At 43.5% G+C, this 19,798-nt stretch overlaps 1 protein-coding gene across 2 annotated transcripts in view; it reads left to right on the forward strand.

The window, feature by feature from the left end:
- Positions 1 to 330: 330 nt before the first annotated feature.
- Positions 331 to 19,798, forward strand: part of STYXL2 (serine/threonine/tyrosine interacting like 2) — a 28,306-nt gene continuing 8,838 nt past the window's right edge. The window contains exons 1-4 of one of the 2 annotated variants that reach the window (XM_063104290.1): positions 331 to 466; positions 1,136 to 1,261; positions 15,087 to 15,181; positions 18,510 to 18,741. In XM_063104290.1, coding sequence (XP_062960360.1) covers positions 1,152 to 1,261; positions 15,087 to 15,181; positions 18,510 to 18,741 — 437 coding nt within the window. In that variant the 5' untranslated portion in view covers positions 331 to 466; positions 1,136 to 1,151. The remainder of the gene's footprint in view (positions 467 to 1,135; positions 1,262 to 15,086; positions 15,182 to 18,509; positions 18,742 to 19,798) is intronic. The other variant, XM_063104289.1, reaches the window with a different exon arrangement.

A 19,798-nucleotide genomic window follows, 5' to 3' on the forward strand; every position in this document is an offset into this window, starting at 1 on the left:
CTAGGCCTCTCTAAGCTGACATGGGGCTGAGGGAAGTGTGTGTACTTTCTAGATTCTTGAATTTAGACTATCTTCTGCAAGGACTTTGAATAGAGGCAGCCCCAGACAAGAGGGTATGAAGACAGAGCCCAGAGAAAACCTCTGCATCTACAAAGCTTGAACTTCCTCCAGCTCTGCTGCTAAATGGCAGAGTCCGGAGAATCAACCAGGAGGGAAAGAGTTAAGTGAGGCCTTCTTTCAGTCTGTGTCCTGAGCCTGCATTCCTTCCTCCCAGAGATCTGCCAGCCTGTGGGGCCAGAGGCTAAATTTAGACAGTGGCTAAGGTTTCCTGTTAACAGCTGTCCTACCCCTCAGAGAAGCAGCACTGAAGAAAGGAGAAAGGTTGGTCCCTCTCTCACTGGTCAGAGCTGCTGACATTTCATCTGGGCCCCTCAACCCTTGGTGTGGACATACAGGCAGGTCAGTGGTGAGTGTGCTTCTCCCCTCACACTGTCCTGGTGGGCCTGGGATTCACAAGCAAAGGGGCAGCAGCTCTGCCCTGAGTGTCTGGGCCCAGCCATGATGTCTGAGACCAGCTACTGGGGGTCGTCCTGTCACTTAATAGGCTATGGAGTGGTGCCTGGGCCAAAGGCCCTGACTCCCATGGCCTTGGTTAAGTTCACTGAAGAAGACCAGCTGCACCTCCCCCAGTAGAGGCAAAAGGCGTGTGCATGAGATCAGGTGGGGCATGTGCGTAGGCGCATGTGTGAGTGCATGTGTGTGCATGAGTGTGTATAATTTCAACAGAAAGGTCTTTCTAGTCTGGGGAGTTCACTGTTTTTCAACCTCTGTAGCTACAGTTAGGGCAAATTTCTGGCTCCCCTCACTGCCTCCTTGCTGGCATCTGTAGGAGGAGCCAAGCTGTCACTTCTTAATCATTGTGACTCCAAGGTGGGCTTTTAACACAGCCCGGTGGGCTTCTTGGTGTTCTGGAAACAGTAGCTGGACCGGGTCTGACTGGGTTTTTCCAGTGGGTACTTTACCCACCAGGGTATTAGCATGTGGTGACCTTCCCATTCCTAGTTCCACTGAGGTGACATCACTGACATGCCCCAACCTAGTTCCCTAACTGCCTTTTTCCTGCCAAACTTTACAGAGGCTTACAGGCTCTCATGGCGACCAGTGGGGACCCAGAGGAGGAGCAGGTGGTCCCAAGCGAGGAGGATGGATCCGACGTGAGGGCAGTGCAGGCCCGGTACCTCCGGAGCCCCTCCCCCAGCCAGTGAGTGTGCACTGCTCATCTCTGTGCCCTATGGCCTCTGCGGGCAGGGAGGGCACCAGGGAGCATGGGGAGCGGGCCCCAGGGAGCCTGCAACCACCACCTAAGTTCACCCCTCAACACACAGTATGGGGAACTTTTACGTGTCATGCTTTCTGGAGGCAAACATGCAAAGAGACAGATTGCAATGTGGCATGGTAAGTGCTAGATATTAGTATGTCCAGGGTCTAGTGTGTGGTGGGCCAGGGAAGTGAACAAATGGACTTGTAAGAGTCATAACAGACTTCCTGGAGGAGATGGTGCTGGACCTGAATCTGGAAGGATGAGTAGGAGTTTGGTAGGTCTTTCTGCAGAGTAGTGCTTGACTTGCTAGGATTAGGACTGGATATGGGGATGATAGGCTGTAGATGGTAAGAGAAGCGATCAGGAGGGGAAGAGGCCCATAGGACCAGGCCCTGGCACTGAGATAACTTTGTGTCCATGATCAAAACTGTTCTTTCTGTGTCTTTCACACTGGTAGATGTGCATGCCTGGGTGCAAGAGGCAGGGTGCTGAGAGGTAGATAAACATGATGCATCTTCCTGGAGAGTCTTCTTCATTTTACGGCAAGTTATTTAAAGCTTTCTTTTGCATTAAAATCACTGAGGATATATTATGATGTAGAATGACAAATTTGCATGAATTTTTAAGAAAAAACATGAGACATTAAAGAAATGTCATGCTTAATTGACTACTAAAACAACAGTGTGTGTGCCTGTCCATTTTCTTCTGCTATAAATGACTTCTAGTCATAGCTCTGCCACCAAATTGATGTGAAGAGTAAATTGAATGATTGAGCCTGTCTCCTAGTCTTTGAAAAGCGAAGGAAAGACCCAACTAAAATATCTCAAGGTAACTTATGACTCTGCTTGACTTCACTTTTCCTCACTTCTCCTGGGGTCTTGCTGATTCCTGCTTCTCAGGATTCAGAACACTTCCCTGTTGAAATAGGGTGGCAGCAAGGACAAGTGCTTGTCACTCATGGGCCAAGGCACTGGGACCAAATGGAGCTTAGAGACTTCTCCTTTAAAATTCAACAGTATGCTCCCACTTAGAAAAACTATCAGGATTGAGATATTTAAGATATATCCCTCCCGTCTTGTATACTCCTGGATAAGGCAGATGTAGCTTTGTGTGTGATTGTGTAGGTGACATTTTATGTATTTTTTAGGGTGATGCTAGTTGTTATGCCACATGGACATTCCTTTCTCACTCAGATGAGTTTCAAAACAGGTACCAGAGCACTGACTCAGGAACTGAGGTTCCTTCTATCTGTGGATCCACCATTTTAAAGCATGGTTTCTAAAGTCACTGTGCCCATCAGCATCAAGACAAAACAGGAAAAGCATGGAGACTCTCCCAGGAGGTTTTTATGGGCCACACCTGAAAATGGTGCAGGTAGACCCGCCAAACTCCTACTCATCCTTCCAGATTCAGGTCTGGCACCATCTCCTCCAGGAAGCCTGCTATGAGTCTTCCAAGTCCAGCTGTTCACTTCCCTGGCCCACCACACACTAGACCCTGGACATACTATTATTTAGCACTTACCATGACACATTGCCATCTGTTTGTTTGCATGTCTGTTTGCACTTTACTTCCACTCATATTCCATTGGCTAGAAATCAGCAAGGCCATGATTTCTTGCAAGAAAGAATGGGAAATAAGGTCCATGAGCCCAGGGAAAAGAGAAAATGAGTTTGTTAATACATAGAAGTCTCAGCCACAGTGTACCCCTCTAGGAAATTGATCCATGTTATCTTTTTTCCCACTCATAGAACATATTACTGCCTCCCAAGGGAGTCAACCCAAAATCCCATTGACCAACTGCTGCATATATAGTTCAAAGGTTAGGTTTGCCAGTGGGTGTGCATCCTCTCCCTCGGGTTTGAATGCAACACCTTATGGACTAACCAGGATAACTGCAAAGAAGCTCCCATCTCATAAAAGGAGGAATGGGAGACACAGCAGTTATATAATTAATGAGCATGCCTATCCCAGATGTGGGAAAATCTCCTAGATTTGTTCTTGATTTGGCTCTCTGGGAGGAACTCCTTTGTCTCTTGTTCTTTTTGGCCTCTAGCTCCACCCTTTGGGCCTTTTTTTGGTCTATTATCCTTCATAGTCACATCTGTAGTGGGATTAGAGAGGATGTCATCCTTGAAGGCTGTGTAGCTTTTGTAGACTTTGTCCTGCTCATGGAAATTTGCAGACCCAAGGGTTGTTTTAAGGCTTATACCTCCCAAAGGCTTTTAAAGCTCATGGTTTCCTTGAAACCTTCAAAAACTTAATACGTTTCTAATCTATGTGGATCAGAAGACTCTATGTGTTAGTAACCACATCCAAAGTTCTTTTCTAGACATAATTTTCAATCTTGATTTATTTATTTGCTTCCTTGTCTCAGCTTAATGATAGTTCTCTTGAGAGGTTATCTGAAACTGTAAATTTGAGTGAGAAGTCCAGGATGCATGTTGTAATTTCTAGTGTAATTATTAGAAAATTTCACAACAGAATGTATAACAAGCTAATGAGGGGAGGATGCAATAATAAAATATTATCAGTCCAAAAGCAGAGAAAAAGAATACAGAAAAAGCATAGCAAACAAGAAAATATTAGGATGATAGATTTAAACCCAAAAATAAAAGTAATTACATTAAATGTAAGTAGACCACATACTCCAATTAAAAGACAATGATTGTCAGATTCATTTTTTAAAAAAAGCCTACATACTGCTTACAAGAGATACACCTTAAAAATAACATTTTTACAAGTACAAAGATTAACAAGAAATAGAAAACTTATACTACACTGTAACAGTTAGTATTGCTCATAACTTCAAATTATAAAACATAATGTGGCATAAAACAGCCATTTTATATGTTCAGAATTAGGAACCAGGACAAGGCACAATGAGGTTAGCTTGCCTTTGCTCCAAGATGTCTGAGGCCTCAGCTGGAAAGATTTGAAGATTGGGGATAACTTTAAGGCTGAGGGTGACTCAACAGCTGGGGGCTGGTATGGTAGAAGTATCTTCACATGTTCATATTGGGACTCACCTGGGCTGTTGGCTGGAACACCTAAGATGATCTTTCCATGTGATCTCTCTATGTGGGTGAGTTGGGCTTTCTCAAAGCATGGTAGCTAAGTTCCAAGAGGTGCATCCAAGAGAACAAGACAGAAGTGCATTGATTTTCATGATCTGGCCTCAGAAGTCACGTAGTGTCACCTCTGCTGTACTATGCTGTCACAAAGATCTACAGAGTTTCAAAGAGTATCATGTATCCCCATCAGAGGATTATCAAGGTCACATTGTAAAGAGCAAGTGGGAAGGAGAATATCATGGCCATCTTTGAAAAATACAAGCCACCACAATTGCAAACATTAACCAAAAGCAAGTCAGTGAAGCAATATTAATATCCAACAAAGCAGATTTTAACGCAAGCATTACTAGAGACTTAGAGAAACATTTCCTAGTGATCGAAGGTTCAGTTCACCAGAAAAAATGTAATAATTTTAAATTTCTATAATCTAATAACATAGCCTCAAAATATATAAAGCTAAAAATTGACAGAACTAAAAATTAAAATCCATCATCTCAGTCCAATGTATATTTTTCTAAAAAACAGCTATCTCAGTGACTGATAGAATGAGACAAAAAAAAAAAAAAAAAAAAAAATCATTAGGTAGTTTGAATAAAATAGTAAACAAAATTAACCTAATTGGCATTTATAGAACATTCACTCAACAACTACAGGATATATATTTCTATCATGTGCACATGGAACATTCACCAAAATAAGTCATATACTGGGCCATACACATGTCAACAAATTTTTAATGGTTGAAATCATACAGGACATGTTTTCTAACCATAGGAGAATTAAGATAGAAATCAATAAAAACAGAAAAATAAATAATAGAAATTCAAATTAAAACCACATTTACATACTACTAACCAGAATATCTAAAATTAAAGACTGACAATAGCAAATATTAATGAGGATGTGAAGCAACAAGAACTCCTATTCATTGCTGGTGAGAGTATAAATTAGCATAACCATTTGGAACTATTCTGCAGTAACTACTAAAGCTAAACATATGGCTGTCCTCTGACCCAGCAGGCCCACTCCTGATATATACTTAACAGAAATAAGTATATATGTGCACCAGAAGGTAAGTACTAGAAAGTTTCAGCAGCTAGCAGTCATTAAGGATATAGGATGTTTAAACAAATTGTTGAACTGTCCAATTAGTAGTAGGCTAGACAAATAAAGTCTGATATATATTTTTTAAATACTGCCCTAGGGAATATGCATTTTATTAACTGCCTGTCATTTTGGTGGGATTGAGCTTCTCAGATTATTGGTTGGGAAGGCAAACAGCGAGTTCAACACAAAGGTGGGGGAAGGGTGGTCACTGACAGGAGAGGTAGGAGGCAGGCAAGACCAATTCTGCTAGTTTCACAGTTTTACATAAAGTTAACCTGCTGCAGAACAATAGCATCTATTAATAGGGAAGTGTCAATGGCATTAAATCCTTAGCCCTTCCGGCAGCCAGCCCCGCTTCCTAGGCAAAAACAGGCTCAGCCTGAAAGACCCACTTACTTGCAGAATGGACTGAGCTTCCTTAAAGCAAGGTCCCACATCCAGAAAAACTTTCTCCTGGATTCTCAGTAACTGCTGCTGAGCCCTATTGGTTTTGATGCCCTTCTTGGTGTGTGCATACCCCTTAGCAATTGGTTTCTAGATAGTGATCCCAAATCAGCTAGCCCTTTTCAGTAATTTCCAAGGAATGTGAACACATGATGACACTTCATGGACTCTCTCTTCCCACAATGTCATCATAAAATCTGAGGTATAAACTGTTACAACTGCACAGGCTTTTGAGCTATCATCCAATCAATCCCACCGCATTACACAGAACCAGGCCCAAACCAGCTCAGATGAATGAGTGTACAGTGCTTTTTAAAATGAAAAGACAACCCACAGACTGGGAGAAAATATTTGCACATTACATACCTGATAAAGAACTTGTATCTGGAATATAATTTTTAAAACTCCCAAAACCCAATAATAAAGAAACAAACAACTCAATCAAAAAATGGAAAAACAGATTTGAACCCATTCTTCACTAAAAAAGATATGTAGATAGCAAATAAAGATAATAAAAGATGCTCAAAATCCTTAGTCATTAGGGAAATGCAAATTAAAATCACAATGAGTCAGTCTCCCAAAGACTGACCACACCAAATGTTGGTTGGAACATGGAGTACCTGGAACAATCCTACTGCTAGTGGGAACGTAAAATGGCACAACCACTTTACAAGCAGTTTGTCAGTTTCTTACAAAGTTAAACATACACCTATACTATGCAATCCAGACATTCTACTCCTAGGTATTTACCCAAGAGAAATAAAAACCTATGTTCTTACAAAGACTTGTACATGAACGTTTATAGCAAATTTACTTTTAATAGCCGAGAAACTAGAAATCACTCAAATGTCCATCAACAAGTGAATAGATAAACCCATTGTGGTATTTTTACACACAGGAATTCTATACAGCAATAAAAAGGATTGAACTATCAATTCATACAACAACATGGATGAATCTCAATAATTATGTTGAGTGAAAGTGGTCAGACAAAAAAGAGTACAAAATGCAAAAAATGCAAACTAATCTCTGTAGTGACAGAAAATAGAGCAGTGGTTGCATGGGGAACACAGGGCAGGGAGTGGGTAGGAGGGAAGGCTTTCAAAGGGGATGAGGAAACACTGTGGGCTGATGGATATGTCCACAATCTCGATTGTGATGATGGTTTCACAGAAGTATACAAATGTCAAACTTTACCAATCCGTACAACTTAAATATGTGCAGATTATATATCAGTTATACCTCAAATAAAGCTGTTTAAAAAAAAGAAAAGATAAATGAAACCCTCTTCTAAGAGGCAGCATGGTGCTGTAAAAAGAACTTAAGTGATGCAGTTGAAATCAAAATTGAGGTTAGAGCTGCTCTCCCACTCATCAGCCATGAGAGTGCACATAACTTAGTCATAAGAGTGGAATACCAGCTTTACCCAGTGGTAGAGATAAAATAATATAATGATATATATAAAGGCACATTAGGTATTTGACAAATGGTGGTTCTCTTCCCTTTTCCTCTCAGAGAAAGATATCTAACAGCCAATTCCTTTCAGTAACTCATGATGTCAAGAAATGTTTATTTAACTAAAGTCCCACACACACTAGTTAAAACACCGTGTTTCTTTAATTCTGCCATAAGCACATACTGTGTTCTAAGCAACAGATCATCACTTTATTGCTATCGGTCCCCATCCTGAACAGTCCTCGCTGTACTTGCTAAGTGCCTGAGATTCCATCCTTTTTGTTTCATCTCTTTAGCTAAAGGTTTGAGTCTGTTTAAAATTAAATATGCACGAAGTCAGCAAATACCCCACCGATGGACTCTTAGTTCTTATACTAGTTTCCTAGCTGCTGTGACAAATTACCACAAACTGGGTGGTTTAAAAACCACATACATTTATTCCCTCCCAGTTTTGGACGTCAGAATTCCGAAATCAAGGCAGTGGCAGAACCACACTCCCTCCGGAGCTGTGGGGAAGACTCCTGCCTTGTCTCTTCCTAGATCCTGTAGACCACGGGCATCTCTTGCCTTGTAGCAGCATAACACCAACCTCCGCTGCTCCTTCAAACGTTCTCTGTCTTCTCCTCTTCTCTTGTAAGGACGTGCATCATTAGCTTTAGAGCCCACCCTAATCCAGGGTGATCTCAACGTGAGATCTTTAACAAAATTACACCTGCAATGATCCTTTTTCCATAAAAGATTACAGTCACAGGTTCTGGGAGACAACTTTTTGGAGGGCCAACATTCAACCCACGAAGCCCTAGCTCTAGCCCCTAGCAGACATAACGATATTCTTTCTCGGGGAACTAGAATGGGGCCCAGCAAAACTTCACCCAGTGCTTCAAACAGCCACTTTCAACCAACCAAAATTAGCTCAGAGATGAAGCCTCATTGTTGTCCTGGCAGGGAGTCTCAACATTTCAAGTCTCATCTGTAAATCTCATCTTAGGATGAATTAAGAACCTGAAGAAGGGGTGTAGACAGTGGATATGGTCAAATCTTCATTTTTGCCTGAGTTGGGCACTGGCCTCAAACATCTTAAATTCAAAGCTAGCCACTGAGCCACTCTTTCTGGAGGAAAACCTGCAGCGATTCATCTATCTCCCGGCTAGACAAATTTCCCTAAGTAATTCATGAGTTGATACTAAAATCTAAAATCCCTGACCAGTGGGGCAACTTGGTGGGGACTTCTCCCTTACCCATAATCTCCATCAGACCTCCCCAGTCACCCCAATAAACACAGGCCCCAGCCCCCCCATTGAGGAGAGGATGGGCATTATGAGGAGCTGCACTGCCCAGCTAGAACCTGCAAACAAGCTCCCAAATAAATACAGCCTAAGAAATAAGTGTGTTTGTAACACAAATTGGCCTCTGCCTCTGGTTTCTTCCTTCCTTGTTATTATCAGTTTTCCTTTCCAAATAAAGAAGCAAAGACTTCTTTATCCTTCTCTTGTTCCTGATTTCCCAAGAATGTTTTTCTGTTGCCCTATATATCTTTCCAAGTCAAAATCCATTTCTTGCTTTGGCTTTTCAGAGCTGGATTTTTCAAACCTTCGTAGTTTTTTTAGAATTCCTTGGTGATCTGGTAAGGCTTCCTGTCATGGTGACATTTTTTCCTTCACCTTCAGTGAAGTTCCTTAGCTGTGCACTCCTTTCCTTTCCCACAGTGAACAAGCATCTGTGTGCCTGGGGGTGGGGGGCGGGGTAGTGTCCAAACAAAACACTTTGGTCTGTAAGGATATTTAAATGAGGCTTTTATTTAGATTTGCAAATGGAGAAACCACCTCTCAGTGTGAGAAGTAAGTCTGTGCAAACCAGCAGAAAAAGCCAGGAGGTTTTATAAATTCGGGAAAGTCTACACAATAAACAAATTCCAAGCATTGTTTGTAGACTGAATGGATAACTGACTATAACATACTGAACAAATGGTTTCTCAGACCTTGTACAATATTTATGGCTACTGTAATCTAGGCTATTCATAAGTAATTCCCTAAATTTAACATGTTGACACATCCTGTCTTCCCAGGATTCCTCTAAGCAATGTTACCTGGGCTCATCTATACAATGGGTTTCTTGGTGATAACAAATTTGAGAGTCTGTTTGTCAAGGAGCAAATTCTAATGAAGGGTCAGCTTCTTGGGAAAATAGAAAACAAGTCAATTAAGTTTTTTTTAAAAAAGGAGTCACTGTGGTTCTTTTCTTTTACTCTGCTTTCCTGGTCTCTTTTCTTCTTCATCAGTAGGAGATGGGGGCGTGAAGTGTGATTTCTGTGTGTCCTTATCGTGTTTCGTTGGGAAACGGCTGCTCCTGTCTACCTTTCTCTCTTACATTTCTTTTTCTGTGAAGATTTTTCCACGTCAGCTCTTTCACGAAGCCAGCTGGAAGCAGCCTGATAAAAATCGATTTTCTTGTTTTACTGATTTCTCTCCTTCCTTAGAACCTGAATTTTGCCTGTCTGTGGTCACTTTCTCTGAAGTGACTGAACGCCTAGAGGGAGCTCAGAAACCTGGTCCTTTTTCACAAAAGCCAAACCAAAAGACACCCTCTCCTGGGCCTCTGCCTCCATTTCATTTCCAAGGGTCTCCTTGACAGGAAGCCATCAGTGTAGGGGGCCTGGGCTGAAGGACCTCAATTCTACTCCACGCTGCTTCTGGACAGCCCGGCACTTGGTTTAGAGAAGTGGCTTTCAAACTTTGCTGAGGATAATCTACAGTAGGACATACTGTTTACATCTCAGTTCTTATCGTATATACATATACATATAAATTTTATAGTTGCACAAAACTCCACTTATCCTTACAATAGCTGGTACTGTTCTCTTTCTTTCACTCTTTTTCTCTGATTTCTCTCTCTCTCTCTCTCTCATCTTTCACGACACTGGATGCAACCCATTGATTTTATGATATACTAATGGGTCACGGTGTGCAATTTTGAAAAATGCAGGTTGAAAGAAAGCTATACCAGTCTCCTGCTCTTGGTTAGGCAGTCCATCAAACTCCCCTTTATTGTTTCTCTTTCAATTCACCCTCAAGGCTTTTTAGCTACTGCTTCCTGATGTTAAGATGAGGTATATATCGATCCCAGATCCTCTTTCTCCCAGTGTGTCTTTCTTGAACAGCCAGCCCTGACTGCTTTCTAATCAGGGTGTGAGTGTCATCTCACTCCATCTCAGGTACACCGGTTGGGGCACAGACATGGTTGTAAATCAAAACCTCTAGGGCAGCCATCTCACTGACCTTGCAGATATAAACAGGGCCAGTTGTTCAGGTCTCTCTCTCTCTCCCTCCTCCTGTCTTTTTCCGTAATCTTGCTTCTCTGTGGAAAACAAGGGTCTTTTCAGGTCCTACCCCCCACACTCTTCTTTATTATACTTAATAAACTTTGTCTGTGGCAAAGCAGTTTTATTACTATTAGGTTGATATCTCCCCTCATGGCAATTGACTCATAAAAGCATTTGTAAACTACATCCTACATTCCACACTGGATAATACTGAGCTTATTTTACCTTTGTTCACATGTTAGCAGCAGCAGCCGAGGACAGAAACATGTGGAGCTGGGGAGGAAATCTGTCCTTAATCCCCTTCTTTTCTCAGTTATAAAGCTGCCAGCTTCTCAAGGGTGTGGTAGATAGGATCTTCACGTATGATTTCTTAGGTTTGCTGACTCATTAGCCGAACCTCGATCTTTATACCCACAAGAAGAAAAGATGTTTCTCAGTCATTTCTATTTTCACATCTTAATTTCAAATTCTCCCTTAGCAAACCCACATCCTCAGAGTTTAGGACAGATCTTCAGTCCCCAGTATTAATCACTTAAAACCAAATCCTCCCAATGTGTAGTCAATGTGGTTTAAGGAAAATGACATGATCAAGGGCTCCCAGATAGATGACCCCAGGCCAGGATCCCCACAACATCACCTGCTGAGTTCCTTGAGGGGACTTTCTGCACACCTGACAGGTGAGAGAGCCTCCTGTGTCTATTTTCAGTCTGTGTCAGTTGCTGGGAGTCCTGATTACACATTGAGAAAGCCTCCTCAGGATGCAGAGCCCTAGAGGCCCACAGAGGAACAAAGGAAACTGACCGTGTGGGAAGAATGGGGGGTGTGAGGAGGAAGCCCTTATTATCCCCATACACAAACGGTAATGCAAGAGTGCTCAGCATGGATATGTTTTGTTCTGTTTTACCCTACACCTCATTTTACATGGTACTGACCCTTAATAAATAAAATAACTTTTATTAATAGTACTATAAATAATATTAATTATCAATAAATAAAATAAGGCTCCCTTAATAAATACTGGTGAAATAGAAATGTGACTCACATTTATGTAAAATTTGAGGCTCTGACTCTAGTTTTGTGAAATGTTGATATTTGAAAACCAAGACTGCCTTGAAACCCTGGGCTCAGAATGTCCACAAGCATGATTTGCTCTCCCATATTGGCATTATTTTGTTGTTACTTCCCATCCGCAACATATATGGGTCCTTCACTGATATTTATTAGGTTCCCATCACCATTAGGGAGAAGAGTTCCTAAGCATTTGCTCAAAACTCACTTCTTAGCCCTTGGAATAGCACTGTTCCTATTATCTATGGGTGCTTAACAAATTACTCCAAAACTTAATGACTAAAGACAGTAATTTTGTTTTGCTCCTCTTTTTGTGGGTCAGAAGTTTGGGCCGGCTTGACTGGGCATCATTTCTCTATTTCACGTGGCGTCACCTGGGGTGGCCTGATGCGCTGGAGGATCCACCTTTAAGAGGTTCATGCACACGATTGGCAGTTGGCTGGGAGCTCATATGGCTGGACTGTTGACTGAAGGCTGTCTAGCTTGGTGGTCTGGGGGTAATCAGACTTCTTTTATGGCAGCTCAGGGTTTCCAGGGAGAATGCCAAGAGCCAGGGAAAGGAAGTTACCCTCAAGACCCAGGCTCAGAAATGGGCCTAGTATCACTTCTCCCATATTCTATTATCAATCATATTCTATATCAATGCAGTTAAAGAGACCACCCAGATTCAAGGAAAGTAGACATAGATCCCACTCTTCTATGCAGGAAGTGTCACAGATCTGGGGTCACCTTTAATTCACCATAAGAAAAAACTGTTAATTGCTAATATAAGCCTCAGAGATTGTACACATCTTGGCCTCAGAAGGGCAGAGATTAGGCATGGACAGAATACAACCAAGCCCGTCATTTAGCTTTTGGGCTTACTATTGATGTCTCAATAAAATGATGAGCATATAGCAAACACTTGATAAATCTTGTTGCTGATTGTTGTAACTGCCACATTCCCCTAAATATAGTGCTACTGAGGACAGATCCAGTCAGTCAGTGAGTCAGAAAATACCTGTTAAGCATTTACTCTGTGCCAGACATTGTGCTGGGTGCTGGAAACACAATGGACAACAAAATACCCAGCCATGGTCCCTGCCCATTTAGAGGATATGATCTTGAAAAGGAGGCAGATATTTATTAAGTCATTTCATAAATAAGTATAAACTTGCATCTGGTAAAAGTGCCATAAAGGTAGGGTATAAAGGGCAAGATCAGGGAAGACCTCCCCAAAGAAGGAATGATTCAGTTAAGTCAGAAAGATGGGGAAGGTGAAAGAGGACTGAGCACCTGGGCTGCAGAAATGGGCTTCTGCAAAGTCCCTAGGCAGAAGGGAACTTGGTGAGGATGGCTACCTAAAAGAAGACCACTGGGAAGGAGTGAGCCAGAGAAAAACTAGTTTAAGGTGAGGTTAGAGAGGAGGAAGGGGCCAGAGACTGCAGGGCCTTGGGGACCACTGGGTTTGATCTGAAGGTGGCACAAGGACACCTTGCCCAGTGCCTAGCACTTCCCATCCATTCCTCCAGCCCCACTTCCCAGTCATGCTTATTTGAAATGCATCTTCTGGTCACACAGAGTATTTGGTGCTAGAATGGGAATGATCCAACATAACTGCTATCAGAAAACTTTCAGGAACTGTGGCTGATGATGCCACATTGCACTACCCCTTAGGCTACATGGGCAGGTCTGGCCTTGTGCGCCTAGGGAGAGTCACAGACTACTTTCTCCTGGCAAGGACTATTTTCTCTTTGGCCTTGCTGATACTAAGCACACCATTCTCCCAAGGGTGGACTCTGATTGTGGATGTTTACTACAAGAGAATTATTCTGCTAATCAATTCAATTCTAACTTATTTTATTCAATTCTGACTTATCTTGATTCTAACAAAGCTCAAGTTAGCTTTGTTTAGTTCAGCTGGACTCAGCTCAACTCAACTCAATTCATCCATCCATACATTGATCCATCCATGCTTTCAACAAGTACTTTTTAAGTACTTTTCATTTTTTTCGTGACCAGCTGAGTGCACCGGTTATTCCTATATAGGATCCGAACCCGCGGTGGGAGCGTCGCCGCGCTCCCAGCACAGCACTCTACCGAGTGCGCCACGGGCTCGGCCCCTTTTTAAGTACTTTTCTATGTCAAAGTCTATACTGGGCCTGGGAATCCAGCTGGAGTTGTTTGTACCAACCAACTCACCTCTCTGTTCTGATCTAAATGGTATCAGCATATTGTGGTAGAGAGAAGACTGGACTTACAGCAGGACTGCCCTGTGTTTGCAACTTTGCCCTGCCATTCACTTACTGCCTTGGGCAATTTTCTTAACCTCTCTGAGACACAGTTTCCTCATCTATAAAGCAGGAATAATAATACCTACTTGGGGTAGGGGTGGGGAGATTGTCTGAATTAAATGCGTAGAAGGGACTAAAAAATGGTATCCATTAAATTCCTCTACTCATTTTTAACTTCTCTGGAACTAAAGGAAAGACTAAGTAGAAAACAAACAAACAAACAAAAAACCCCAAAGCTCACCCCAACACCTGGAAACAGGAGAACTCATTAGGGAAGAATTCACCAGTAAACAATAGTGTGGTCCTATTCCACCACTACAGTGTGGACCTAACACTTGTCTCTGCCTAGATTCTCCAGGTTCCTCAAAAGTCCCTTTTGACACCTCCCTCCACTGAATTCTTTTTGGGAAATTGCTTTGACATTTACCCAAGTCACTTTATTGCAACCCTGGGAGCAGCCTGACCCTTGATTTCTTGTGCTCAGAATCAGGCCCAATCGTTTGAGTGCATCTTTGGCATTTCTCTTGGTGCTGGGCCAGCCCTTCATCCTCAGCCCTTTCCCTCACAGCAGGGAGAGGACATGGGAACAGAGGGAAGGGTGGCAGCCCACTAATCCAGCAGAACCCTGGGTAGAGGTACAGTTAGGGACATTTTAGAGTATTGATAGCAGAGGAAAAGGAGACAAGACAAAGAAAAAAGAGCAGCAGGACATCCAAGAAAGTGAAGCCCCAGGAGGGTGGGTCCCCCAACCACAGACATGTGCTCTTCCTTCCACAATCTGGATGACCATCATCATCTCACACACCACAGGTGCCAACTCTGGTCAGAACATAGACAGGCAACTGAGCCACAGGACACCCAGAATTCTGCATTCTCAGGTTCCCTGAACTTAAGAAAGCTTTCCCTTTATCTCTCATTATTTTCCACTCATTGCTAAAATCCGATTGAGGTTTCTCCTCCAGAAAGAATGGCTTCCATCCAGACACTGCCCAGGGTCATCTCACATGAATATGCTCTTCTCCTAGGTACTCGATGGTCTCAGATGCAGAAACAGAAAGCATTTTCATGGAGCCCATTCACCTCTCCTCAGCCGTTGCTGCCAAACAGATCATCAATGAGGGTAATGCAATCAGAAGCTGGGTGGGAGCGGGGAGAGTCCAGTGGTCACCTGGAGAACCATGGAGGGGCCCACTGGAAGGTGTAATGTGCTTCTCTGGAGCTGCCCATCACATTAAGAGGAGCAGATCTGAAGAAAGCAGTCCTGCCAACCCCGCCTCGTCAACTTTAACGGGACAGAGATGGAAATTATGATGCATAGGTGTGAATAGTTCTCTAGTTGACAGCTGGGGAGGCAGCTCCAATCTGCTCTGAGGCCTGCCCCCCCCCTTTTTTTTTGACCCGCAAGGGGATCTTAACCCTTGGCTTGGTGTGGTCAGCACCACGCTCTCCAAAGTGAGCGAACCGGCCATCTCTGTATAGGGATTCAAACCCGTGGCCTTAGTGTTATCAGCACCACACTCTCTCAAGTGAGCCATGGGCCGGCCCTGTGGGGCCTCCCATTATAGTGTTGGTTATCTTCAGTTCTGAGGTGGCTTATGGTACAGACGCAGACCTGAGAGCCCAAGAAACAGGTAGGAGCATCCAGAGAGTTCTGTTCAAAGGGATGTCTAAATTTAGATCTGCATTTCCACTAGTGCTTAAAGTTGGTCATCAAACTGAAGTATGCATGGGGAGAAGGCAGGGAAAGGCGGGGTGAGAGCGATGTTAGTACTTACACAGTAACTTTTGGAGCAGACATGTTATAGTTCATTCAAGGATACTCATCCTGAACGAATGAATTTATTTTCTAATCAGTTTTGGGTAAACAATCATTTCCTATTTCTCTCCTCTCCGTTCTCCTCCCTTCTCCCTGGGTGGCCTCTCCCACTTCTACTGATGATACACAGCCCACTGGCCTTTGGGCTGAATCTGGCATCCACCACCGGTAGCCACCATGAGTTTCCTGGCCCTCAGTTATGAGAACCACAATGATCCTCCTTCTCTACCCTAACCCCAGGTATTTCTTGGTCTCCTGACCTTTTGGGTCCCCACCAGGGTCCTTGGAGGACATGTAGATCTCTTGCACATCTCACAGAGAACCAGATATACAGTTTGCTGGATGCTCTGGGCACCCCGGGAGGCCCCATCCTATTAGAGCCCCCTCTGCTTTTGCTTTTTTTTTTTTTCTTTTTCCACCCTACCTGGGGTTTCTGTTACCTGGCTCCTCAGAATCAGGCATTGTCCTCGCCTGGTCTGGTTCTCTCTGAATCACTGCCAGCACCACCCCAGCTCTGGAAGGTCTTCTCTTCCTCCTTTGTGGTTGGCAATTTCCCTAACCTTCCACACATCACCTCTGTGCTTCCCTCTGGGGCCACTCTCCAGGCTTTGGTTCTTGATAAGTAAAAGCCCAGCTTGAGGAGTTGGGAGAAAAACATTGTTTCTCTTTGAAAACTTCACTTTCAAGTCTGTAGAATGCTATGGACATTCAGAGTCTAGTTTGAAACTAAAAGATGAGCGATGCCTTCTTTTATTCTGGGGCTTCTTTTCGCTCCCTTTCTCTGGGGCAGTGAGCCTAAGCTTCTTTAGCCTTAGTGGCTGAAGGGCTATGGGGGGAGAAAAAACAATATATGACAGAGAAAGGAAAGCATATCAGGTGATATTTCAAAACATCACTGTGCTCACTAGTGATCAGAGGAATAAAAACATAACCTGAAGAACCATCAGTTTTCGTGGAAGTCTGCGCACGCTATATATCTAAGAGAACGGGGGGAAATGTGTGGGTTTTACTCTCTTCTGAAGAAACGTCAGGTATCAGAAATACACGGGAGGAACTGGTGCCAGGAGGTAGGTGGACTCTGAAGAGGCTGAGGGGTGAACCAGAGACCTAGCGAAAGAAAGTCAGAGCGGCCAGTGGGGTGAGGGGCTGGGACATTTGTTTTGAACTGAAAAGGGAAGAAATCAAAACGACAACCCACTACATCAATAGCTCAGGAAGAGAATACTGTATATTTTAATGAGGCGTCAGGAAGTTCTATTTTTTAGGAAAGATATCTAAGTAGGTGAGGGAGGGAGAGGGGCTTTTTCATTTGCTATGAAAGGCCCCAGGAGAGCCAGTGGAGAAAACTGGGTGGTGGAGAAAATAGGAACACTTCATCTATTTTTAAACAAAATAGAGCCCTGGGATTGCAGAGGTTTTCTTCTTTCTGCTTTTGAAATAGAGATCAGAGAACATTTAGAGCTGAGACCTGATGCAGGGACGTGGGGGCCCATCAGGTGGTCCAGACCAGAGAAGAGAGAAGAGAGGAGCTTTAGGATTATGGACTCCTCAGCTCTGGGCTGAAACCAGGATGCCCAGGATTCCCAGCCCTTGAGCAGCAAGCCCGGCTTATAGACACCTGTCAGGACCTGATTCCCTGAAGGGCAGGGCCAAGTCTATCTTCCAGATGTGGCTGTGCTGTCCATGCCGCTCTCCCCAGAGACTGCCTGCCCATCAGGGGAAGAGATGGCACCTGCAAGAGGTTATGGATGACACAGAGGACACACCTTTCCTGCTTTTTTCTTTCCCCCTATTCAGTATTTTTACTACTGAGAGGAAAGGTTTTGCTCTCCTCTGCTCCTCGTCTACTTTTTAGAGAAAGGAAATACCTTACTTCCCCTCCAGAGGTAAACTGTGAATAAATACATTATTGGAAGAAGATAAAAGTTCACCCCACACGTGGGTGAGTTGGAATTCTGATTCACTTGGAATCTGAGCTTTTCCAACCTGTTGTCAGAAAGTTCCCGAATCCTGTTTTGAGACTGGCATCAGAGTTCATGATAAACTCTTGCCTTCTGTCTGAGGCTTGGGAGGCTGAGAATTACAGGCGCTTACTCGAGTGGTGGGGAAGCAGACAATAAACGAAATAAGCCAATTAAAAGATAATATCATATAAATAACTGGTGAAAGTTTTACTTTTCCCAGGGTTATTTGCATTCCATTTATAAAGGCATCAAACTAGTAGAATGAATTCCATTATGAAGAACCTCATTTATTCATTTGGTAAATACCTCTGAGCATCCACTTTGTACTGGGCACTGAGGAGTTATAAGTATGAATCAGATGTACACCTAGTACTGAAGGACCTTTGTCTAAAAAATTATCAGCCAGCTTTAGAGAAACGGGAGGGAGCAGAGGAAACTGGCTTCCCCTCACCTGCACCTATACAATCCTGCTGCTGCTCCTGACCACAAGTGTCCAGGCCAATGAAGTGGCCCCCTGAGCCCTTATTAAGTCCTTCCTGGCAGACTCTGCTGGCATCGCTCCATACCCAGAGTCCTGGCAGCAAACTGGCCAAGGGCAGGTTCTCCCAAGGAACAGGCAAGGCCGTGGTCTTTCTAACTCTGATGAGGATGCTGCCTGTCCCTTCCAGAACTCAAGCCACGGGGGGTCCGAGAAGACACGGAGTGTCCAGGCATGCTGGAGTCTGCCGAGCAGCTGCTGGTGGAGGACCTGTACAACCGTGTCAGGGAGAAGATGGATGACACCAGCCTGTACAACACCCCTTGTGTCCTGGACCTCCAGCGGGCCCTGGCCCAGGACCGCCAAGAGGCCCCCTGGAACGAGGTGGATGAGGTCTGGCCCAATGTCTTCATAGCTGAAAAGTGAGTCTGGCTGCTGGGGGACATGACCCATTGTCCTACTGTTCTGGTTAGTGCCCAAGAGAGATGAAACTCCCCTAACTTTCACCAAAGACCCACATAGCTCCATCCAGCAAGTTGAGGCTGCCTGACCACTTACACTGCCCTGGCCTTGGAGAAAGGCACCCCCCAACCAACCTGCACACAGAGATCCCCAGGCAAAATGCTGGTGTGACGGCTTATCCTCTGCCCTTCTGCCAGGTCTCTCTGTCATAACCTTGTCCCTGCAGGTGCCCTCTCTGGACCTCCTTTCCTGCCATGGCCTTGCCAATTCCACCATCCCATGACCTCTGTAACTACCATATAACAAGATACTAGGAGCCGCTGACAATATTGATATGCCTATGTATTTACCAACTTATGAAAATGTTCACAATGTAAGAAGAGGAAAAATTAGATTACAAAAGAATATATATACAGTATAATGCTGTATGAATAATATATAGACGGATGTGTGTGTGTATGCTCTTCATAGGCAACAGATTAGAAAGAAATGTGATAAAATGTTAACTATTTCTCTAGGAGGTGGTTTTACAAGTGGCTTTTATTTTCTTCTTTAGGTTTCTTTTGAATTGTGCAGGTTTTCTAGAGTAGACATTTATTGTTCTTATAATCAGAAAACTGTTGTTTTTTAAAAGTGCATCAGTAGTTTCCAGAACAAAAATGATAACAACTCATCCACATCCTATTCCTTCAGGGGCTTGCCAGTGCATCATTAGTACCAATAAGTTAATTTGTGAAACTAAGTTTTGCTGATCCACTGACTACTTAATGAAATGTTCTCCCAGTGTAATTATCCATATATCAAGGATTGAAGGAGGGAATTTGGGACCCCAGAGCAGGCAGTAGGGACAATAGACTTGGATATTTGGTCTTAAGCTCCACCATAGAATGATCAGTATCTAGAATCTGATCCCCAGAGCCAGGCCCCAAGTCCTAATGATCTTTAAATAGGTCTATAGATCCAGGAGCACTCACCTGATAGTCACCAGGAACCCCAGGCGTATTTGGAGACACCTAA

Source organism: Cynocephalus volans, chromosome 8 (assembly GCF_027409185.1).
Source record: "Cynocephalus volans isolate mCynVol1 chromosome 8, mCynVol1.pri, whole genome shotgun sequence".
Lineage (NCBI taxonomy): Eukaryota > Metazoa > Chordata > Mammalia > Dermoptera > Cynocephalidae > Cynocephalus > Cynocephalus volans.